Raw genomic sequence first — 22,050 nt, 5'->3', positions numbered from 1 at the left:
CACATTAATAACACCATCAGTAAAGAAATCTCACAGTACTGTATTTTTCTTGTAAATGATCTGGATTTACCGTTATAATAACGGTTTTGTACTCTATCAATTATAGTAGTACTATCACAATAAATTAATTGATTTTTTCACAAGGAAATAAATCTCTCATCAAATTTACTTTCCTATTGAAGCCATAACGCGCAGTTCAACTTCATGGTTGACTTAAAAATAAAATATACGGCAGCCAAATCATGCAATAATGCACTTAAAATCATAAAACGGCTCGTAGAAAAAATAATACATGCATCCAAAATCACCTCAGGATAACTATATTAAAGTCTGGACGTTAAAAAGGCTTACGGTTATGATACTAACGCCAAAAAATAATACCAAACGTTTCTTGAATGAACCAAATGGCAACTAATAAAATAGACGCATCTCATGTAATACTGGAAAAGTTTTCCGTAAACGTATATCAGTTATCAAGGAGTTAACCAATTACGACTTTAATCCCAAAAATTCAAAGAATTGAAGGAAGAAAGAAAACGTTAGAGCCAAGTGTTTAAAAAAAATATATTATTTTCTAAAAACTTGACCTCCACTAATTTTGGATTTTTAAAAAGAAATTTTCTGTTCATAAAAAAAAATACACCTTACTCAAAAATCACTTTATTCCAAAATGAAGAAAAATTAACAGCTATTTTTATTCCAAATCTGAGAAATACATAAGCAAGTGTGCCAAAATATTTAAAAAATAATGCACATAAAAAAAAAACATAATATGCTTTATTCTCAATATTCAATTTAAACATCCCATCACAAGCATAACCCTTGCCCACAAAAACTTCATTTTTTGTAATAACATACTGATCAGATTCCATAGTTTGTTTGAAACCCGCTTTGTTGAGTAAAAAACTCGACATCAAATTCTTCCTCATAGACGGTGTATAGAGAACATCTTTGAGCATCAAAATACGTCCAGAGGTGAATTTCAACTCAACCTCACCACTCGCAAAAACTTCGGTTTTACTTGAATCACCAAGCATAATAGTCTTCTCTTCTTCGAAAGGAGTAAATTTTTTGAACCAATCTTTATCATAGCAGACATACCTATTGGCACCAGAATCTGCCCACCACCCTTCAACAAATTGAACCATGTTAATGTCTGTGACCATGGCTACAAACGGCTCCTCAGTTACATTAACTTGAGGATTATTATCTCGCTTTCGAAAGTTACAAATTCGAGCAAAGTGCCCAAATTTACCACCGACAAAACATGCTTGATTTTGTGAAGGGGGTCATTGGTTCTTATCATTTTGGTTTTGAAAACCTTTTTTGTGAGGTCTACTAAATTTTTTGAAATCTTTTCTTTGTGGCTTCAAAAAACTATTTCTTGTATTTTGACCTTTGGGCAAGCTACCACTTTCAGAAATTAAATTTACCTTTGTCATGGTATCCTCATTACCATTTTGAAACACCAAATCATCTTGACCTCTAGCTTCCTCCTCTACACGAATACGTGTGATTAAGGTCTCCAAAGAGGTCTCTTTCTGTTTATGGCGCATCGACTTTTGAAAATCTCTCCACGAAGGTGGTAGCTTGTAGATGATGCCACAAACAATTAGATTGTCTCCAATCTTGATACCTTCGGATCGAACTTCAGCTACAACCATTTGAAAATCTTGCGCTTGCTCCGCAACGGATTTTCTATCTATCATTTTATATCGAAAGAAGCGACTTGCTGCATATTTCTTCGCTCCGGCTTCTTCTGTATCGTATTTACTTTGTAAAGCTTTCCAAATTTTCTTCGCAGATGTGTAAGTAGTATTGTAGTAATCATAAAATTGATCAGCAAGACAATTTAAAAGATAACATCAATAGTTATACTTATCTTTGGCATATTTCTCAATCTTTTTTTCATGAACTTTCACTTGTGCTTCAGTCATGTTCTCGGTAGTAATCTTGCTAGGATTCTTTGCAGTGAGAACATAGGAGACGTTGAGAAGGCTTAGATAGAAGAGCACCTTGCACTTCCATCTCTTGAAAGAAGCTCCTTTAAACCGGAAGGGCTTGTTAAGATCTCCAATGCTTTCCGTAGATTTTTCAATCGTAGGCTCCATGATTTGATTATCCTTAAAATTGTTGGTGAAAATACACAATAATATAAAAAAAATTACAATTAAAATAAAAATTAAGACGAAGCCAGTTTGGACTGAGGCACGAAAATATCGCTCTCTTTAAGGAGATTCAAGCCCTCTGCGATGTACAAAGTCTCAAATTAATCGGTGCAGCATAAATCTTCTTGACCTGACTCCTCCATGATACAACAGCCTAACTGATCGTCGTATGACTCAAGCCTACTCTGCACAAGTGGTTGAGCCCAAAGCTCCACTCAAAATAATACCTCTATTTTATCTAGAAATACTCTCAAAAAAATATATTCACTAAATCTGTTATTCTTCTATCACTTTCTCTAAATAGTCACATATCTGTACCCAATGACCAAAAGAACATATATAGACCATATGGACAATAAACGTCCCAGGAGGTAAAAAGAAACTAACGGGCAAAAACAATAAAAATGAAAAAGACGTTGGCCATCAAAGGTACTAAAAGCAGCCAATTAAAGAAAAACCGATTGCACTAACCATTAACAAAGAGCCGGTAAGAGAAAAAGTTTAAAAACACTAACGGACTCATAATTAAAAAGCCGACGTTAACAACTAATAAGGCCTCAAGCCAAATTAAACCCAAAGTAATGGCAATTTAATTACTAGCCCCCATTAAACACAACGTAAAAGACCAAAAAAGTAAAGGCTAGCAACCAGTAAGAAATAAATATTATTAAAAAAATACTAACATTCAAGTTGATGCTTTTCAGATCCACATCGATTTTTGATGATATTTGCGGCTTGTATGGATTAATTGAGGTTATGCTAAAAGGTAATGATTTCATAATACATGCTAACATAGAGTCGGTGATCAGTAGCTTGATATATCGGTGGACAAACGGAGATAGAAGCTTCTAAAGACTGAAGAAGTCTTACTGATTTCAGTTATGCTTGTGTTGGTTACTTCGTCTATTTCGATAGAATTGGACAAGACCTGGCAACTGATAAGCAAGCGGCAAAGACAGAATTGTCAATATGTGTCAGCCTTGAGGTTGGTTGTCCGTTCTCTCATTTTCTATACGTGTGTTGTGTGTGTGCGCCCCCATTTTAGTTTGTGGTCATTTGAAATGTTACGAGTTTGACACAGTTGATTGCCTTATTTCCTTGGTTATGTGTGACTAGTGGTCTGGTTACTTATAATCCTGAATTTGGAATTTAATTCTGAAAGATATGAGTTACTGCAGGTTTTAGTGGACAGAAGAGTTTCTAACGATGAGCCTGCTTCTGCTCCTACTCATATTCATAATAGAGAAGGTAAGGAAAGTTTTGTTTTACGCTTCTTTTATTTAGTCTTGATTAAGATTTTTGTAATATACAGTGACAGTATGGTCAAGCCCTCCAGGCAATGGGTGATTGGGTGGGTGGGTGGGTGTGTGAGAGCCATGGTCTAGATTATGCTTTACCTAAAAGAATTAGAGCACTCTTAATGACTTCTTCATCCCATCCTTTAAAATACATGACCAAAACTCACTTTTTCTATTTTACATACTGACTTTTACAATATATCATACATCAGCTTATCTATTTTTTCTTCATATCATTTAAATATTATACTTTTTAATCTTTTTTATTCATTTCAAATATTTTGCTCTAACTATTAATAATATCTTCATATCTTTTGATATTTGCAATATCTCCTCATATATAATATCATATAATTATATTCTATTTTAAATTAATCTAAATTTATAAGCTAAATTAAAATATAAATTGATTCAAAAGTAAAACGAAGAGATTATATAATGAAAATATTCTTGTTTTATTTTGTTTTGTAATCAAACCCAATTGAATAAGAGAAATTCTATTTACAGTCTCTAAATGGCGACTGCATGTGCAAGACATCCATTAAATAGAAAAAAAGTACTATTTTGATAAGGATATTTTTGTAATTTTGAAAAAATTTAAAGATAAAATTAACTAGGCTTGCAATGCAGTCTCCAAATGAGGATTGTACGTAGAATTGCTCATTGAATAATTATAGCTACGCACACCACAAATGAGAACTTTAGGTCTCTTCCAAACGTAAAGATGGACAAGCTAATGTAAAAATGCTAATGTACTAGGAGAAGGAGGAGTGAGAAATTAATTAAATATGTTTACATTGATGAATAGAATCCTCTACATCTAGCAATGTCCTTTAGCAAAATGTAAAAATGTCTTCAAAATAGAAAATCCAATGGAAGGTGTTTTGAGAGCATTTCTTTATATTTTTAGAGAAAAATGTATTATACAACATCAATTGGGAGTGCTCTTAGATGATTCTTTGTTAGTTCATACTGTTTGGTTGAAGTTCTTTTAATATGAGTTTTGATTGATTTTTGAACACTAGTGTCTTGAACATTAGTGAGTTCATATTAAAGATGATATTTTTTACTTTTTATTATCTGGTGTGAAAAGAGTGGCTAGTAAAGACCACCTTTCATTCATTTGTGTGTGTGTGTGTGTGTTTTTTTTTCTTTTTTTTTTTTTTTGCCCCGGTATAAGATTACAGATTCTCATCATCCCAAGCCCTTTCTATAAGCATATTTCTTTAAAATTAGCTGTGGGTTCAATTTAATCTATTTATAAGCATATAATCAATCTTGTCTCTTTTGCAATAAAGGTTGTACAACTTCAGGTTTTACAGTTTCATTAGCATGACAGTGCTAATCATAGTGATGAAAAGTGGAACAACCAAGCAAGATATTTGGATGACCGTTTTGTGTGCATTTGTATTACTATGCATCTGGAAGAAGTCACCCATTTTCTTTGTATTTATTTGTTATGCCACACTTTTAACAAACTAAATTTGGAGCTAAATATGTATTGTTTAGTCAAATAGTTGCAGGGTAGTCACAAATGCTGATACAACCTTATTTTTTCAGTTTCTCTTTGGGCAGGTCCATCCTATAGATGGAGTTTAATAGACACCAATATAAAACTGCCACATCAGCATTTCACAATATTTTTGTCTACACCTGCTCACACCATAGCATTTGGCAGCCTCCCTCCCTCTCTCTCTCTCTCTCACTCTCACGAAACCCACACCCTCCCGTCCAGCCCCACCCATTCTCATCGACCCCGACCATCACACCCACTCACCAACTGTCGACCCTGAGCCCCACCCACCCGCTCCATCCCTTCCTCCCATTGACCCCAAGCCTCACCCACCCACTCCTTCCCAGTTGACCCCCCACCACTCCCTCCCTCATGTTGACCCCTGTTTAAAGTGACCCCTTCCTTCTTCTACTAATTCTCAGCAGACCAAACAAAGAATTTATCTTCTCAGAAAGCAGAAACTTTAGATAGAACACATATCACTGGCTAGCATAGAGAGAACGAGAGAGAGAGAGAGACAACAAAAATGAAGCTAACCTAATAAACACACATCAATGTTACATGTACAAACGGAAAAAACCCATTTTTCTGAATCTGATTATGGTTATCAGGAAGTAAAATCGCAAGAAACAACTGGGTTTGTTCCTATGAACGGTTTCAAAGTGAAGTAACTGAGGCCAAAAAGGTGTGGAAGCTATTGTTTGCACCAAAACTGTCGATGATCTAGATCAGCAAAAGATGTGATTTTGGAGGAAGGAGGGAGATAGCGAGGAGAGAGAGAGACAGAGAAAAAAAAAAGGTGACTGCTAGGAGGGGACCTGAATTATTCTTTCCTAAGTGCACATATTCCAAGCCCCTGTGAAGTTATCTACTGTATTTATGCTGTTGCGCCTGGTTGGAGAGGAGGGCGTGAGTGTTTTCTCTATGCTGCAATAAAGTCAACGAGAGTTGTGAGATACTGATAATGTTACAGATCAGGTTACTTCCTCGTGTGAGATGGCATCACTTTACTACAAAAGGATAAGGAATGGATAAAGATATTAAAAGTTTCAATTCTTTTATGAGAATTGTTATCTCTACTATATTTCACATTCTACATTTTTTTAAATTTTTTAAATTTTTAATATTTTTTTTAAATTTTTTTTAGTTTATTTTTTTTAAATTATTTCAAATTTTTTTATTCATTATTTATATAATAAATATTTAATAAAATTAAAAATTAAAAATTAAAAATAATGTAAAATGTAGAGTATTAAGAAATTATAAAGATTTTTTGTTCTTTTATATACAATCCCCGGTGCCAACTGGCGCGGAACTGGCTGACGTGGTATTGCCACGTCTGCTGATATTTTATTAAAAATCAAAAAGAAAACGTATGAAAGCAATATGCATAAGGGAGGGAAATTTCATCCTTTCTTTTCCTCTTTTCCCATCATCCTCAGTTCCCCACCCAGGCGCCTTCGTCTTCAAACCCCAACTCAAGCTCTCAGCCCTCATCCTTCTTCGAGAGTCTCCTCCGATTTTTCGCCCGAATCTCCTCTGCTTGCGTTCGCTCCTCCCTCTGTCTCGCCGCCCTTTGCTCAGCTTCGTAAGTAACTCCACTATCATTTTTCTTTCTCCCACTAGAAAGTGCTCTCTCTCTCTCTCTCTCTCTCTCTCTCCTTTTCACTCTTCAAAGTTCGAACAACTCACTCGTAAAATTTTACTCTCTAACAGGTTTAACTTGTTAATCTTGATTTTAACGTTTTTCACTCCTTAAATTTATATATATATATATATATATATATATATATATTCTATTATCTGTTTGATTCTCCATAACCCTAAGAAAATATGGATTCCTTCCATAATATAACATTGAGTTGACCCCGTGTTTTCTCCAGCAATCAAAACGGAGTGTAAGGTATCCATCTCTTTTTGGATGTAGAGATTTATGTTTTCAATATTTTCAACGTTGTGTTTGATGCTTTAATATGTTGTTGATCTGTGGCTCCACGGATTTTTTTCTGTTCTTTTTAATTGATAGGTTACTGGGTTTTAGCCTGTGAATTTGGTCTTTGTTGGATTTCGCAATTCAATTAATTGTGTTTGAGTTTTGTAAAATTCATACTTAGGTTTCATCGACTTGCTGCTATTTTCGTAGAAGGAATTTTTCAATTTTTTGCAATTTTAGATGTGCTCGTGTTTGTATATGCTTTTTTTTTTTTTTTTTAGAATCCTCTTTGCCTTTGAATGTTGACCAAGTACTTTAAGGAAATTGTGTGTTGGATTCAAATACAATAACAAGATTTATGATAAGAATCATTTTTCGCAAGATAGATTTAAGTGAGAATATTCATTTTTGCTTCTATGTGATCCTATTCCTTGTTTGAAGATTTTATGTTGATGGGCTATTTGGAAGGTGAATATCATGAGATTTCTTATATGCATTGCTTCTTCCTGCGTTTTTGCTTGTGATTTCCCCTTTTTGTAAATGATTTGATAATCTCTTTTGTATGTCACTTCCACTCATTAATACTTAAAGTTTTATTTCTCCTTTCTCATACTTATGTAGATATCCCGTTATAATCAATACCATTGGTGTTTAGTGTTAAGAATTTCACTAGAGATTTTGGAATTTTTTTTTTCAGGGGAATTAGGTTGTTGTGCTGCTATTTGCCATTTGAGGACATCAGCAAAATGAAGTAACTTACACATTCTCTTTAGATTTTATCAAAAGTGGTTAATGATTTTTTTTTCTTAAAACAACATGGTAAGAAAGGATTTTGTGTCACCTTTAGATATAGAATTTCAGAGATAATAATCAATCAAGAAGTTAATTGTCATCATATATTTAGAAGTGAGGGTGTTCAGTGATTAGGATTATTTTAGATGATGATAGGGATGAAGTGGATGTTACAATATGAATTCTATAGATGCTACAAATACTCATAATTTTAGAGGAAAAATCTTTAAAAAAACTAAATTTATGAAAACTCTGGAAAATCATTAAAAAAATTTCATGAAAAGAGATAGATAAATTATAACTTGTTAGGATGCGGCCAAAAGGCAAGCTTGGTATGAGCTGTAGACTCAGACATCCAGGCTTCAATTCTGCACAAGAGTTTTCTTGGATTACGTAATACATGGTTTTGGTGGGTGAGATTGTGTATTTGGATTTGTCTTAAAATATAAAGAGATCAAAGTGGAAGAGTTATTTCCTTACAACCATAGACTGTGTCTGGAAGTTGTAGAAGCAAAGCATGAACAAGTGTTATTGCAATTTTGTTTAATTTATTAGAAGAAAATTTTGCATTTTCTATTTCAAAAATCAGCTTAACATCCCAAAGTGCACTACCATAGTTATCTGGATTCAGTAGCCATAGCCTATGGCCCATAGGACTAATTGGTACTGTGGGTGCAAGATCTTTTTTGGGGTTTGTACTTTCTAATTTTACTTTCCATGTTTTCCAGTAGGATATTCAGTTTGTGCCTTCTATTTCTATATAGCATTATGAATTCTTTGTTATTGAGTTTTAACTGCTCTATATGATGAATTTTAATTTCAATATATACTAAGATCTTAGCATTTCTTCCCATTTGGATAACAGGGCCGTGAGATGGGATGCGGCTAATTTGGAGGATATTGAAGCAAATAAGCCTGTGAGACAGAAAATCATTGAACCCAAGACACCATATCACCCCATGATTGATGATGTTGGCGCACAGTTTTTTTATGAGCATCTTTAAATGAGATTCCTTGCGTAGGTTCATAGGGGGAACTAGAGAATTTTTACTGATGTAAGGATAGATGAATTACTACACCACGAACTAGTAGTGTTTGTCCACCGTGTTGGTGGTACAATTTGTTATGGAGAATCTTTTCTATTTGTTTGTATTTGCAAGTGGAAGAGACATTTTGTTCTGATGCACACCTTTAGAAATTCTTGTTGGATATAAAGTTGTAAAATCTGAGGGCATAGTAGATTGCAGGGTGGGGTTGAGGGTCCAGCATGATCAAAATGAGGCTAAGCGACCCTAACAAAATCAATTCTTTTCATCTTACAAATATTACAGCAAATATTACAGGTCTCATTTTTCCCTTTTATTTCCCTCTTACAATCACATGCAAGAAAAGAAAAAGTAAATTATATGGAATTCAAATTCATTGAAATGCCTGCGTGGTTTCCTTACTTTTCAACACACTTGGATCCTTTTGCAATCCTTATGCCAGTATAGATGCTCATGAATTAAACACACTTGGATCCTTTTGCAATCTTGCCAAATTCCCTCATCATTTTTGTGTGAAATAAACTTACAGGATTATTACAGCAAATAAAAATGGTGGTCTTGTCTCTCTCAATATATACAGAGATCAGTGCATGCTTAGTAACCACATACCAAATTAAAGTAATACAATAACTAAATATATAGCAAATGAAAATCCTGATCTTGTCTTCGCTTCCAATATTGTCAAAATCTTCATCTGAAAGAATTGCCACAAATTCATTCAAAATACCACCAGGAATATTTACCAAGTGTTCATACCCAGATCTGAAAAATGGCAGAAACATACATATCAGATGAAAGAATCGATAAATAGGAAAATGTGTCTAATTGGTAACCCAGAACTTCTAAGGTCAACAGTCTGCAAATTAATGAGTTTTCTCCAATCAAAAAAAACAGAATTAATGCAAATTCTGCATTGAATTTCCACAACAGGCATGTAAACCAGCTAGCTTATATAAGAGAAGTTACAATCTATCTGTGGTTCCAAACTGATATCTGTACTCGATTTAGAGAATGTCTGAAAATGGAATTTAAGAAGAAATTTTTTTAATATGTTTAGAGAGGAAAAGGTGGCCACCAGTAGTTGAACTATAATGAATCATACACAAAACAAATCAAAACAATAAGTAGTAGTGCAGCTCTGTGCTGAAGATGACCATCTACAAATGTAAGGTCTTCTGCATAATGTCAGAAAAATGTCTCTAAATGATAAACCAGAAAAAAGAGCTTAGACTAACAAGAACACCATTTTGTGTATTGTCCCTAAACACAACAGCACACTACTGCTGCCTCCACCCTATCCACAATAACTGTATAGCAAAAATACACTCTCCTTCCTTTCTTCTTCAAAAATAAAACACCCAAACCCAAGAGCAAAGAGTTATTGGTATCATTCTAGATATCCACATAAGAAAAATTGATCCAAGTAATGTACGTAAAATAACAGTAACCATAATCTTCTATCATGCATTTAAGCAATGGAGGCTTTCCTTCATCATCATTAGTAAGAAAAAGATGTTGACTTGCTCTCCTAAATATCAAATAAATAATAGAACTTGCAACTTTCTCAAAAGGTGGTACACCAAAAACGAATGGTACTTGAAAAAAGTTTTTAAAGAACAATAAATCAGTCAACTTAATGTTATAGACTAAACAATGGCAAAAATGACTATAAACACAGCTGTAAATACACCCACAATCTACAAGCAACCCACCACCCACAATCTACAAGCAATGCATATAAGAAATCTCATGATATCCACCTTCCAAGTAGCCTATCAACATAAAATATTCCAGTAAGGAATATGATCATATAGAAGCAAAAATGAATATTCTCACTTAAATCTATCTTACGAAAAATGATTCTTATCATAAATCTTGTTATTGTATCTGAATCCAACACACCATTTCCATAAAGTACTCAGTCAACATTCAAAGGCAAAGAGGATTCTAAAAAAAAAAAGAAGCAGATACAAACATGAGTACATCTAAGATTGCAAGAAATTGAAAAAAATCCTTCTACGAAAACAGCAGCGAGTCGACGAAACCTAAGTATGAATTTTACAAAACTCAAACACAATTAATTGAACTGCGAAATCCAACAAAGACCAAATTCATAGGCTAAAACCCAGTAACCTATCAATTAAAAAGAACAGAAAAAAATCCGTGGAGCCACAGATCAACAACGTATTAAAGCATCAAACACGAGCACATCTAAGATTGCAAAAAATTGAAAAAATCCTTCTACAAAAATAGCAGCGAGTCGACGAAACCTAGGGTTTTGAGTTCTGGTTTCGATGCTCTGTGGACTTCACATTTCAGCTCTGGTGTTTGAAGACGACAAGGCTTCGAGGGTTCAAATCGGGTTTGTGGTTCGGTGATGTGGTAAGAGCCTGAGATAGCAGGGTTTGTGGATCTTGGGTTCGAGGAGAAGAAGAGTAGAAGTGCCTACCTGCTCTGTAGGCTTCGGATTTCCTATATGGTGGAGAAGGCGAAGTGGGTTCGTGGTTTGGTGAAGACGACAGGGCTTCGTGGGGGAAGAAGATGGGGAATCAATGGGGAGAAGATAGTAGATCAAGCGGGAGAAATTGTATTTTTGTTGTGAAAATGAAATATGAGGGAAACGGGAGAGAGTTTCGCTGCTTGATTTCAAAACGGACATGACACCGTTTTCTAACTTGCCAAATAGGATACGATTCAGAGCTGGTTCCCCGAACCGGTTGTAGTTCTTCTGCTTGCAACCGCGGTTGCGGAACCCTTGCGGAATCGGCTGACGTGGCACTGTCACGTCAGTGCTAATTTATTAAAAAAAAAAAAAAAAAAAGTGAATGAAATGTGAAATATGCGGTAGAAATGGAGGGAAAGAAAAAACCCAAAATTGAACCGTCCGATTCGTTTTCTCTGAACCAAGAGTCTGTGCTTGCTGCGGTCTCGCCCCCGTCGCCTTCTTCACGGCTCCGTCGCCTTCTTTACAGCTCCGAAAGCACACTGGTCACTGAGCAAGGAAGTGAGCAAAGGTTTATTTCTCCAACCGTTTGGGTTTTCTTTTTTGCACTGCATTATTTGTTTTTACTTCTCCAGGGTGTGCGTTTTCGAATGTTGTTAATGTTTGTTGAAGCTTCACACACTCCTTTCCTTTTGTATCTATTTTATTAGTTTAATGCAATCTCTGTAAGCCAAAAAATATTTACAGTTGCGCTTGCATTTTACCTGTTTGATAAGATGCATGAAAGAAATACTAGGAAGTAGCAACCAACACTGGGCAGAACATTTAAGGAAGTTTAGTTAATGAAGTTTGTTTAGATTTGCAGCAAGGTTCTTTGGTTTAGAGAGGGCAAAACTCGTGGGGCAATAAAAATTTTGGTTTAGATTTGCAGCAAGGTGCTTTGGTTTAGAGAGGGCAAAACTCGTGGGGCAATAAAAATTTTGGTTTAGATTTGCAGCAAGGTTCTTTGGTTCATCAGAGGGCAAAACTCGTGGGGCAATAAAAATTTTGGTTTAGATTTGTAGCAAGGTTCTTTGGTTTAGAGAGGGCAAAACTCGTGGGGCAATAAAAATACAAAGTTTAGATTTGCAGCAAGGTTCTTTGGTTCATCAGAGGGCAAAACTCGTGGGGCAATAAAAATACAAAGGAAGCTACAGATTATTCTTGCCATTTTTCTACTGTCTTGTGAAGGAGATTTATCATTATTGCCCCACGAGTTTTGCCCTCTAGTCTCGCATGTTTTCAGTGAAAAAAAAAGATTGATCATCTTTATTTTGGCTAAATCTCCTTCACAAGTCACAGTTCTTGATTAGTTGAGATTTATACAACAACAATAATCACAAAAACTCAAATCATCTTTGCAGCACTCAAGTAAGATAACCCTTTCATTGAACTGAGAGACCAACAGTCCAAAGAAATCATATCATAACCAAAGAAAAACATCTCAAAAGTCTTGACAGTGCAAAATTTGAAACAATGCAACGTTATAAACTCATATTTTTTTTTTGTTTTTTTTTTTTTTTGATAAGTAAATAAACTCATCTGCTGAACCCTCCCTCCAAAGGACAAGTATTAATGCCAACTAATGCATTATTAAACATTTTAAACAGCTTTCATGCTTGGAATTTTGATATTAGGTTGTGTTGGTCTAAGCACATACATTGCTTTAAAGACACTCCAATACACAACAAATTGTCTAAAAAAACCACATCTTTGCAGCACTCAAGTAAGATAACCCTTTCATTGAACTGAGAGACCAACAGTCTAAAGAAATCATATCATAACCAAAGAAAAACATCTCAAAAGTCTTGACAGTGCAAAATTTGAAACAATGCAACGTTATAAACTCATCTTTTTTTTTTTTGTTTTGATAAGTAAATAAACTCATCTGCTGAAGCCTCCCTCCAAAGGACAAGTATTAATGCCAACTAATGCATTATTAAACATTTTAAACAGCTTTCATGCTTGGAATTTTGATATTAGGTTGTGTTGGTCTAAGCACATACATTGCTTTAAAGACACTCCAATACACAACAAATTGTCTAAAAAAACCAGAAAATTTTCCATGAGGGTTCTTCTCCCTAATTCTTGCAACTTCTTTTGCCTGCTAATCATGATAATAAAATGAACATTAGATTGATTTTATTGATGGCAGATATAGTTTGGTGATTTAGTGGGATAGAACCATTGCTTTTTCAAATATTAAACATTTTTTTGAACTCTGACCTACATTGTTCCAGTTCATAGATTTTAATGTGGTTGGAGTTATATAATATTGCTATTGAGAATATGCATCTGTCTCCCTCTCAGCATGGAAAAAGGAAAAGAACATCCATCTAGCACCAGACCATCTAGCTCAAATCCCCCTTCCGCGGTATGTCATTATATTTGCAATATATCATTAACATTGGATTCTAGATTAATTGATATTTATTTTCCCATCAATAATTTATCCAATAACATTTCAGGACATACCATCAATTTCTCCATACATCCCAATGCACGGTTACAACGCAGGACCCTCATCCCCGGTATGTTATTAGATTTGCAATATATCAATGATATATGATTCGACATTAGTTGATATTTAATTTCTTAACACATCAATAATTTATCCAATAAAGTGGAAATCGGAAAAGGTAAATGACACAACATAGTGAAATGTAACGATTCAAGCAATTAACTACTCATTATACTTCAGTTTCTTCATTAATATTGTTTGGGTAAAAAGGCTACCATAAGGTGAAGCAGAGGTTCATGGAAGAATCGGAAAAAGGAACTGCCAACCTCAATATGAGGCAAAAGATAGCCTTTTTGTACTGCTGCTACTGCTAGCCAGCTAGTACATGCACCCATTCGTATAGATTATTTAACAAAAAGATAGAGAGAAAGAAGTATTAATAAAATTTTAAATTTTTTTCTTTTGCTAGAAACCAATCTGTCTCTAAAGATACTTATCGATGCAGATGGTTTAGTTCACCCAAATTGAAAGTTGGTTTCTCTTCCAAAATTATTGGCTGTACAGAAAACATTCAATACACGTATATATGGTATTCTTTTCAGACAAGGTGGCATACTTTTCTTTTTTGCCCCTAACCACAGATTTTATCCCAAAACCCCAACTTTTTATTTTATTTTTTTAATTTCATTGTTTATTTTATTTTTAAATAATTCCTTAAGTGAATTTATAGACTTAGGCTTAGTTTGTTATTAGATTTGCAATATATCAATGATATATGATTCGACATTAGTTGATATTTAATTTTTTAACACATCAATAATTTATCCAATAACATTTCAGAACATACCATCAACTTCTCCAAACATTCCAATGCACGGTTACTATGGACCAATGCATGCGTGGTCAACGGGTTTTCTCCCATTTTCTGCCGTCAACCAACATCCAAGCAATGTGCAGGTGGTGAAAATCATGTTACCCATTTAGTTTTAATAAGTTAGTTTTTTTGAAGAGTTTAATTGGAATTTTTTTTTTTTGACAGAATACTAGTTACCCATTTCAAGATGGCATGGAAGGGCAGTTGTCTCTCAGCAATACCTCTGTTACAAGCAGATTTATTGGTACGGAGGATAATAGACCCAATATTGGAGAAAATGAATCGCCTGCTACATCTTCTAGAGTTGAAGAAACTCATTCTGATAAACTAGATGCAGAAGGCACTGAGTATGGCAGTGCCGGAACATCTGAGAAAGGGCCAATGGATGGTGATAATGAGCCAGTTTCGGGGATGGAGTTTAATTCCTTAGAAGAGTTAATGAGTTATTATAAGGAATATGGTAAGAAATGCGGGTTTGGGGTGATGACAAAAAGGAGTGAGAGGGGAGAGGATGAGACAGTTAGATATGTCACCCTTGCCTGTGCCCGTGGAGGCAAGGCCCGTAATAGGATTTTGAATGTCGCCAACCCACGTCCAACAGGAAAGACGGAATGTAAGGCAAAAATTAATGCCTTGAAAGTTACAAATGGAAAGTTTCGGCTGACTACAGTTCACAATATCCACAACCAAGGACTGAGTCCAAAGAAATCTCGCTTTTTTCGATGTAATAGAGAAGTGAGTGAATCCGTTAAAAGAGTCCTAGATACAAATGATATGGCCAGCATCCGAATGAATAAGAGCTTCGGGTCTCTTGTTGTGGGCGCGGGTGGTTTTGAGAACCTCCCGTTTTTGGAAAAGGATTGCCGAAACTACATTGACAAGGCACGACATCTACGATTGGGCGCAGGTGGTGCTGGAGCACTTCGAGATTACTTTTTACGGATGCAGTACAAAAATCTGGGTTTCTTTGCACTAATGGACTTGGATGATGACGGGAGGTTGAAAAATGTTTTCTGGGCAGACCCCCGTAGTAGAGCAGCCTACCAATATTTCGGGGATGTCGTAACCTTCGACACCACATACTTGACTAATCGGTATGGGATGCCTTTTGCCCCATTTGTTGGTGTAAACCACCATGGGCAGTCAATTTTGCTGGGAGCTGGCTTGATTTCCTCTGAGGATACTGAGACATTCGTATGGTTATTCCAAACTTGGTTGAAGTGTATGGATGGTATAGCGCCGAAGGCTATTATCACTGACCAAGACAGAGCCATGAAAAATGCTATTGCAATTGTTTTCCCAGAAACCCAACATAGATTTTGCCTGTGGCATATCCTTAAGAAAGTTCCTGAAAAGCTTGGATGTTATGGTTCTTACAAAACTGGAATGAAAACATCACTAATGAAATGCGTGTATGACACCCAAACGCCGGACGAGTTTGAAAACTCGTGGGATGGCCTGATTAGTACGTATAGCTTGCATGAGAATGTTTGGTTGCAGAGTTTATACACTGAGCGTGAGCATTGGGTACCGGCATTCTTGAAAAATGTTTTTTGGGCTGGAATGAGTACAACGCAGCGGAGCGAGAGCATGAATACCTTTTTTGATGGTTATGTTCATGCTAAGACAAACTTGAAAGAGTTTGTCGATCAGTATGATAATGCCTTGAAGAAGAAGATTGAGAATGAAAATTGCGCGGACTTCCAGTCATTTAATGTCACAATTCCCTGCATCTCTAGATCTCCAATTGAAAAGGGATACCAAGATTTGTATACAAATGCTAAATTCAGGGAAGTTCAGCACCAACTTACTGGTATTATCGACTTGGACCCTGTTTTACTTAAGTCGGATGTTCATGGTAAGACCTATGTGGTAGAGGATGAAGTTCGTGTCGAAGAATTCACTAAACTAGTTACATATTCAGTGAATTTTTGTGAGGACGATGCAGTCGCCAAGTGTTCTTGTGGTTTATTTGAAATGAGGGGGATAGTGTGCCGGCACATCTTCGCTGTCTTCAAATGTAACGGGATTAAGACAATACCAGATAGGTACATTTTGGATCGATGGAGGAAAGACATCAAAAGAAGATACACGTTAATCCACACCAGTTATGATGAAGGGGATCAACGAGAAGATGCTAATAGATATTCAAGTCTGTTGAATATCTGTTATAAGATGATTACTTGTGCGGCGAGTTCAAAAAAACATACTGAGGATGCAACAACTAAGTTAAATGCAATGATTGACCTGTATGAAGCGGACCAAGGACCTCCATCGATGACCGAAAAGGCCTTGAATGTTGATGGCACGACAAATGACAGAACTACAGTTGGTAGTTCAACAAAAGTACTCAGTCCACGTGTTGTGCGAGGAAAAGGCCGACTCCCATCTCTGAGGAGAGCATCCAGGATGGAGAGAGAACTGCGGAAAGTTAAGGAGAAGACAAAGAAAGCTGCGGAAAAGGGAAAACGCAAACAGGTGACAACTTGTAATATTATCTTGTCTATTTAAATTTTCATATAAATATTATCTGACAAATTGGTTACTATTTTATTAGCGTGATGGGGGAGCTACACCAGTCGAGGACACTTGCAGGAGATTATTTCGCCCTTCCGATGTGGACTTACCCAATGTTGAACACGCGAGGGTAATATAATAAGTATATATTTTTATTTAAGGTATGATTTATTGCTCTAACGCTTTATGAGTATTTATCATCAGGAAATTGAAAGAAGCATACCAACTGTTGATATTAGTGGAACACAGGCCCGAGAAACAGTACTTCAAAGTCAAGAAAGTGTAAGTGGATCTTAGACTATATCGGTATTTTAATGATCATATTACTCGACAAAACATTAATATGAGTTAATATTTATTGCAGATGCAATTTGGGTTTGATGGATCACAACCATGACAACGAAATAGTAACCATCGTGGGTATGTATATTTTTTTATTTAAAGACGATAACGGTATTGTTTGCTGAGAAGACTTAGTGGTAGATTGGAAGTATAATATCTTGGTCTCTCGGTTCACTCTATTAGGCCTTTAGCCAGACTTCTGGCTATGTATTTATGTGCAGTAGCATTTTAATGATTGGGTGAATTTATAACATGCTGCAGTAGTTGTTTAAATGCAGCCCAGTTCATCACATGCATTTGACTCCTTAACATGCATGTGATGAATAGAAGTATTATGATAATAATAAAAAGAAAGAATAGAAGTTGGACAGCATTACCTAAATGCTGCAGTTTTTGAGGCTTAGAAAATTAGAAGATTTTGGGATATGAAGGGTACTTTGCTCCATGTAATTGATTAAAGTTTAATAGAAGCACAAGGGAGAAATAATGGAAGGCCATCTTAAACTTGAAGCATATGCTGTTTAGGCTTATTCCAGAAGCAAAATAAACAAAGAAATAGCTATAGAGGAATACAGGTGTTCCTAATGAACACGTTCTATTATTTTCCTCCTGCTTTTATAAAGTTAAATCATAAAAGAAAATTTACCCTTTATTCTGAGTATTTTTTTTTTTCCCTCAATGATGTGATGAATAACTCTATGTAACGATGATGATGTCTCCTACCAAAACCTTTAATAGCAGCTTAGTATGTTCTGTGGGCTGTGACGATCAATTCCACTGGATGTCCAAACTACATGAATTTACTTAATTGTGATTTTCCATCTTACAGGCGCAGGACTTCTAAAACAAAACAATCAACTCCAACAAAAGTTGATGGTCATCAGGGAACAAAAGCATGAAGATTGGAAGCAGCCACCTAAACCCAAGAAGTTTATGGTCACAAAGAATTATGGCTATAAGTATGAAGACTGGAAGCAGTAACATTTCTTTTGACTATTTATGGCTATGTATATGCACGGTTAAAATGTATACTTTTGTTATGAACTGAGTGTGTAGTTTTAAAGGTTTGATGTAGCTCTGCAAAGGAAGGAGATGACTACAAAGTCAATGTGGCTATTGGCTACTACCATTTTTATCTCTTAATTGGTAGAAGTAATTCTGCTGTTGGAGTAATAATCTGTCCTTTGAATTTTGTGGCCTTTGTCAGACTAGTGGCTTTGACACTAACGGCATCAGGATGTAAGATGCGATGAAATTAATTAAAATTATTTAGAAAAAAAATAAAAAATCATTGCCACACTTTGGTTGTCATGGCATGACCCGGAAGTGATTCATTTCTTAGTCCATCTTGTAGATTGGCACATGGCCGGGAGTGGGGTTGGTTTAATTCATGTACGGATTTGAAGGCCTTAAAGTGGTAGATTGAGAAGAAAGGAATAAAAACTATGTACGTAGCTAAGTGGAAGAAGTAAAGGAGATGGAGACTAACATGGAGGAGCTCTTGGGATTTTGGAGAAAAGTAAGAGAAACAACAATTTAGAGAGTTCTGGCTATTCATATACTCATGTTAGTTCCACTGATCAAGTTGCAATTTTTGAAGCCGGAGAGTGTAGAGAAGTAAAGCTTCTTGAATATTGTAATTCCTAGTTTTGCTGAAGGCAGGCCATGAACCCCAAGTGATGACTTTCCTACCAGATTTTATGCCTGAGTACGACATATGACATGGGAAGTTACTCCAGATATTTCACACATCGTGGACAGTAAACAGAAGAAAAATATTCATATAAAGAGATCAAAAATAAAGAGATTCTGATAAACAGCACTCCATATATTCAGCTTCTACATGGCATTGATGTTTGAAAACTAACAATAAACGAAAAAAAACTACACTTAAGATCACAGGACCCTCACAAATAATCTGCAGTTTACAATAACGTCCCATTTTTACACATGTTTTACAAATTATTACAAAACAACTTCACAAGATAAGCAAAGGACTTTTTACATAAACCAACCAAAATGAACCTCAACATGGATTAATGATCTAATCCAACAAAAGGACTTTACATTAAATTTATCCGAACCAAGCGAAGACTATTACAAAGGTTACAACCCAATACAAACACAATAACTTTCGTTTTTCCTTTCTTAGATTCTTCGCCATCTCTCTGACTTTATCCTCCCTTTTGCGAACGGCATACTCACGCTTTAATACATCATCCCACTTCTTCGAAGCCTTATTCTGTCTTGATAAAATGTTCTCCTCTAGCAACTGAAATATATCTGCCCATAAGAAGAATTCACACTTCGCATCTCCCTGCACACAGTACAAACTCCCAAGTTAACATGAATCCTTCTACACCCCGCAATCAGCAAATCAATATGCAAATTTAACAAGATAAATACAGTTGCTTTACCGTATTATATTTTGGACAGGCAAAGAATCTCCTTCCAGGATTTTTCTTAGTGTACGACGTCTTTAAGGGTGTTTTCAAACCACACCAACAAGTTGGTGATTCTATGACATCATCATTAACTAAAGATGATGATTGGGATGATGACATGAATGATTCTGGAAAGCCAAAACAAGGAAAACATACTTTTTCACAAATTATTATTGACTACACAAACAAACAAAGCCATTTATCATTGAAGGAAAACATACTTGTTTCATATATTTTTTCTGCAGTACACTAGCATATCAGGATAAAAAACAAGGAAAACATACTTGTTTCAGTGGAGTTTTCTGCAGTACACTAGCATATCAGGATAAAAAACAAGGAAAACATACTTGTTTCATATATTTTTTCTGCAGTACACTAGCATATCAGGATAAAAAACAAGGAAAACATTCTTCTTTCATATATTTGTTCTTCACAAATTATTATTAACTACACAAACAAACAAAGCCATTTATCATTGAAACTGAGTGAAGTCAGGCCATCATTAAAGAAGCGGTGAAGTAACAAGAGTGGGATACGAAACTAAAATCAACTTACTTAGGAGCTTAAAAACTAAATCACCATTATGATATCTCCTCCCCAAAAAAAAAAAAAAAAATTAAACACAGACAGAAAAGTCCAACAAAGTCTATACCCACTTTTAGAAGCCTTGGTGGTGTTTATTGATAGAAATTATAATGACTTCACAATGAAGATAAGGCACTTGATTTTCATAAAAAAGTGAGGACAGCTATAAATTCTAGAATGCGGAAAGATTTAATAAGGGATATGCACATAAAGAGAGAATGAAGATGTCATATTAGTTCAACCCGATCCAAACCATAAATATTTAATACATGATACTATTACTTCAACCCGATCCAAACCTATTAGTCAACCCTCATCCACCCCATACATATTTAAGGGCTAGGGTGTTGTCTACAACTGCCAAGGATCTTCAACCCAATCCCACAATTGGTAGAGAAAATATCCACCTCCAAAAATTTAGAAAACCCCGCCTCCCCCTTACCAATTATTGTCAAATGTTATATAACACATCTCTACCTCTTAAGAATTATAAATATTAAACACATTTTTTTAAATATCTTGAAGTTCATATGTTTATATTTATGCTAAAATTCAAAACTCAAATCTCAAAGTTCTATGAAAAAGAATGTCATTCATTGCTAAAAAAATACATTTTTTTCCATGTAAATCCTACATTTACTTAGGATTTACTAAGTTATTTTCATGCTTTATATATGTTGAGGCTGAAACCAAGTGCATGCATAGTACTAGGAGTACTCAAAATTTAGTTGAAACTTTGCTTCACTTGGGGTGGGATCAGGTTAATCATTTAAGGTTAAAGTAAGTCACATGACAGCTAGGTAAAGATATTAATAAGTTGCAGAGGGTTTGAGCCTAATGGAATTAAAAAAAATTTAGAAAATAAAAGAAAGATAATAATATTGCTAGATGCTGATGAAGAGTTTGAGTGAAATGCCCATATTCTAGTACTTTACATAATGAGTGAAATCACCCATTATGTAAAGTTACTAAAACGTTTGTGAATAAACAGAATTGCAAATATATATATTTTTTCAAAATAAGTATATATATGAGTACTACCTCTTCTTGAATAAGATTAGTTGCCTGTTGAGCACCTCTCGAGCACTATGAGAACCTCTCGAGCACTATGAGATTAATAATTGCAAACATAAGAACTGATGAGATTAATACTTGCAACAGAGTGAACACTAAAGTAACGCAAAAACTGATATACAAATAAAAAGTCCAACAAAGTCCATCCACTACTTCTAATTTTTTCTTATGATCTTCACAGGGATTCAAAGTTAAGTTCTTAATCAGACCTCAAAAATAGAAAAGAAAATATACCAATCAGAGAACTAACTTGATTTTGAAAATTGGCCCGATTATGCCAAATTATTTGGGGTTAGGGTTACGGATTAGGGTTACGGGTTAGGGTTACGGCCTAGGTTTACGGATTAGGGTTACGGATTAGGGTTACGGGTTAGGGTTACGGGTTAGGATTAGGGTTACGACCTAGGTTTACGGATTAGGGTTACAGATTAGGGTTACGGGTTAGGGTTACGGGTTAGGGTTAGGGTTACGGCCTAGGTTTACAGATTAGGGTTACGGGTTAGGGTTACGGGTTAGGGTTA

General features: G+C 35.3%; 2 protein-coding genes across 2 annotated transcripts; both read left to right on the top strand.

The window, feature by feature from the left end:
• Nucleotides 1–2,516: 2,516 nt before the first annotated feature.
• Nucleotides 2,517–8,915, top strand: LOC108992008. Its single transcript, XM_035695820.1, has 6 exons — nt 2,517–2,539; nt 3,048–3,153; nt 3,347–3,416; nt 6,375–6,567; nt 7,610–7,663; nt 8,570–8,915. The coding sequence occupies exons 1-6, from the start codon at nt 2,517–2,519 to the stop codon at nt 8,706–8,708; spliced, it is 585 nt and encodes a 194-aa protein (XP_035551713.1). The 3' UTR covers nt 8,709–8,915.
• Nucleotides 8,916–11,600: 2,685 nt separating this feature from the next.
• LOC108992009 (protein FAR1-RELATED SEQUENCE 4-like) lies at nt 11,601–18,664 on the top strand. Its single transcript, XM_018966443.2, has 9 exons — nt 11,601–11,764; nt 13,543–13,606; nt 13,701–13,763; nt 14,534–14,650; nt 14,733–17,045; nt 17,125–17,214; nt 17,289–17,366; nt 17,449–17,504; nt 18,256–18,664. The coding sequence occupies exons 1-8, from the start codon at nt 11,601–11,603 to the stop codon at nt 17,479–17,481; spliced, it is 2,922 nt and encodes a 973-aa protein (XP_018821988.1). The 3' UTR covers nt 17,482–17,504; nt 18,256–18,664.
• Nucleotides 18,665–22,050: the final 3,386 nt, after the last annotated feature.

Source organism: Juglans regia, chromosome 11 (genome assembly GCF_001411555.2).
Source record: "Juglans regia cultivar Chandler chromosome 11, Walnut 2.0, whole genome shotgun sequence".
Classification (NCBI taxonomy): domain Eukaryota; kingdom Viridiplantae; phylum Streptophyta; class Magnoliopsida; order Fagales; family Juglandaceae; genus Juglans; species Juglans regia.
Note: the sequence above shows the minus strand (reverse complement) of the source record. Positions and strands in the feature narration are given on the sequence as shown.

Excerpts from the sequence above, each read along its gene's own strand:
- LOC108992009 (XM_018966443.2), top strand. The coding sequence starts at position 11,601 with ATGGAGGGAAAGAAAAAACCCAAAATTGAACCGTCCGATTCGTTTTCT. Across the intron at positions 13,607-13,700 it reads GCTCAAATCCCCCTTCCGCG|GACATACCATCAATTTCTCC; the intron begins GTATGTCATTAT and ends ATAACATTTCAG. Across the intron at positions 17,367-17,448 it reads TACTTCAAAGTCAAGAAAGT|ATGCAATTTGGGTTTGATGG; the intron begins GTAAGTGGATCT and ends TATTTATTGCAG.
- LOC108992008 (XM_035695820.1), top strand. The coding sequence starts at position 2,517 with ATGGACAATAAACGTCCCAGGAG. Across the intron at positions 3,417-6,374 it reads TCATATTCATAATAGAGAAG|GGAGGGAAATTTCATCCTTT; the intron begins GTAAGGAAAGTT and ends AATATGCATAAG. Across the intron at positions 7,664-8,569 it reads GAGGACATCAGCAAAATGAA|GGCCGTGAGATGGGATGCGG; the intron begins GTAACTTACACA and ends TTTGGATAACAG.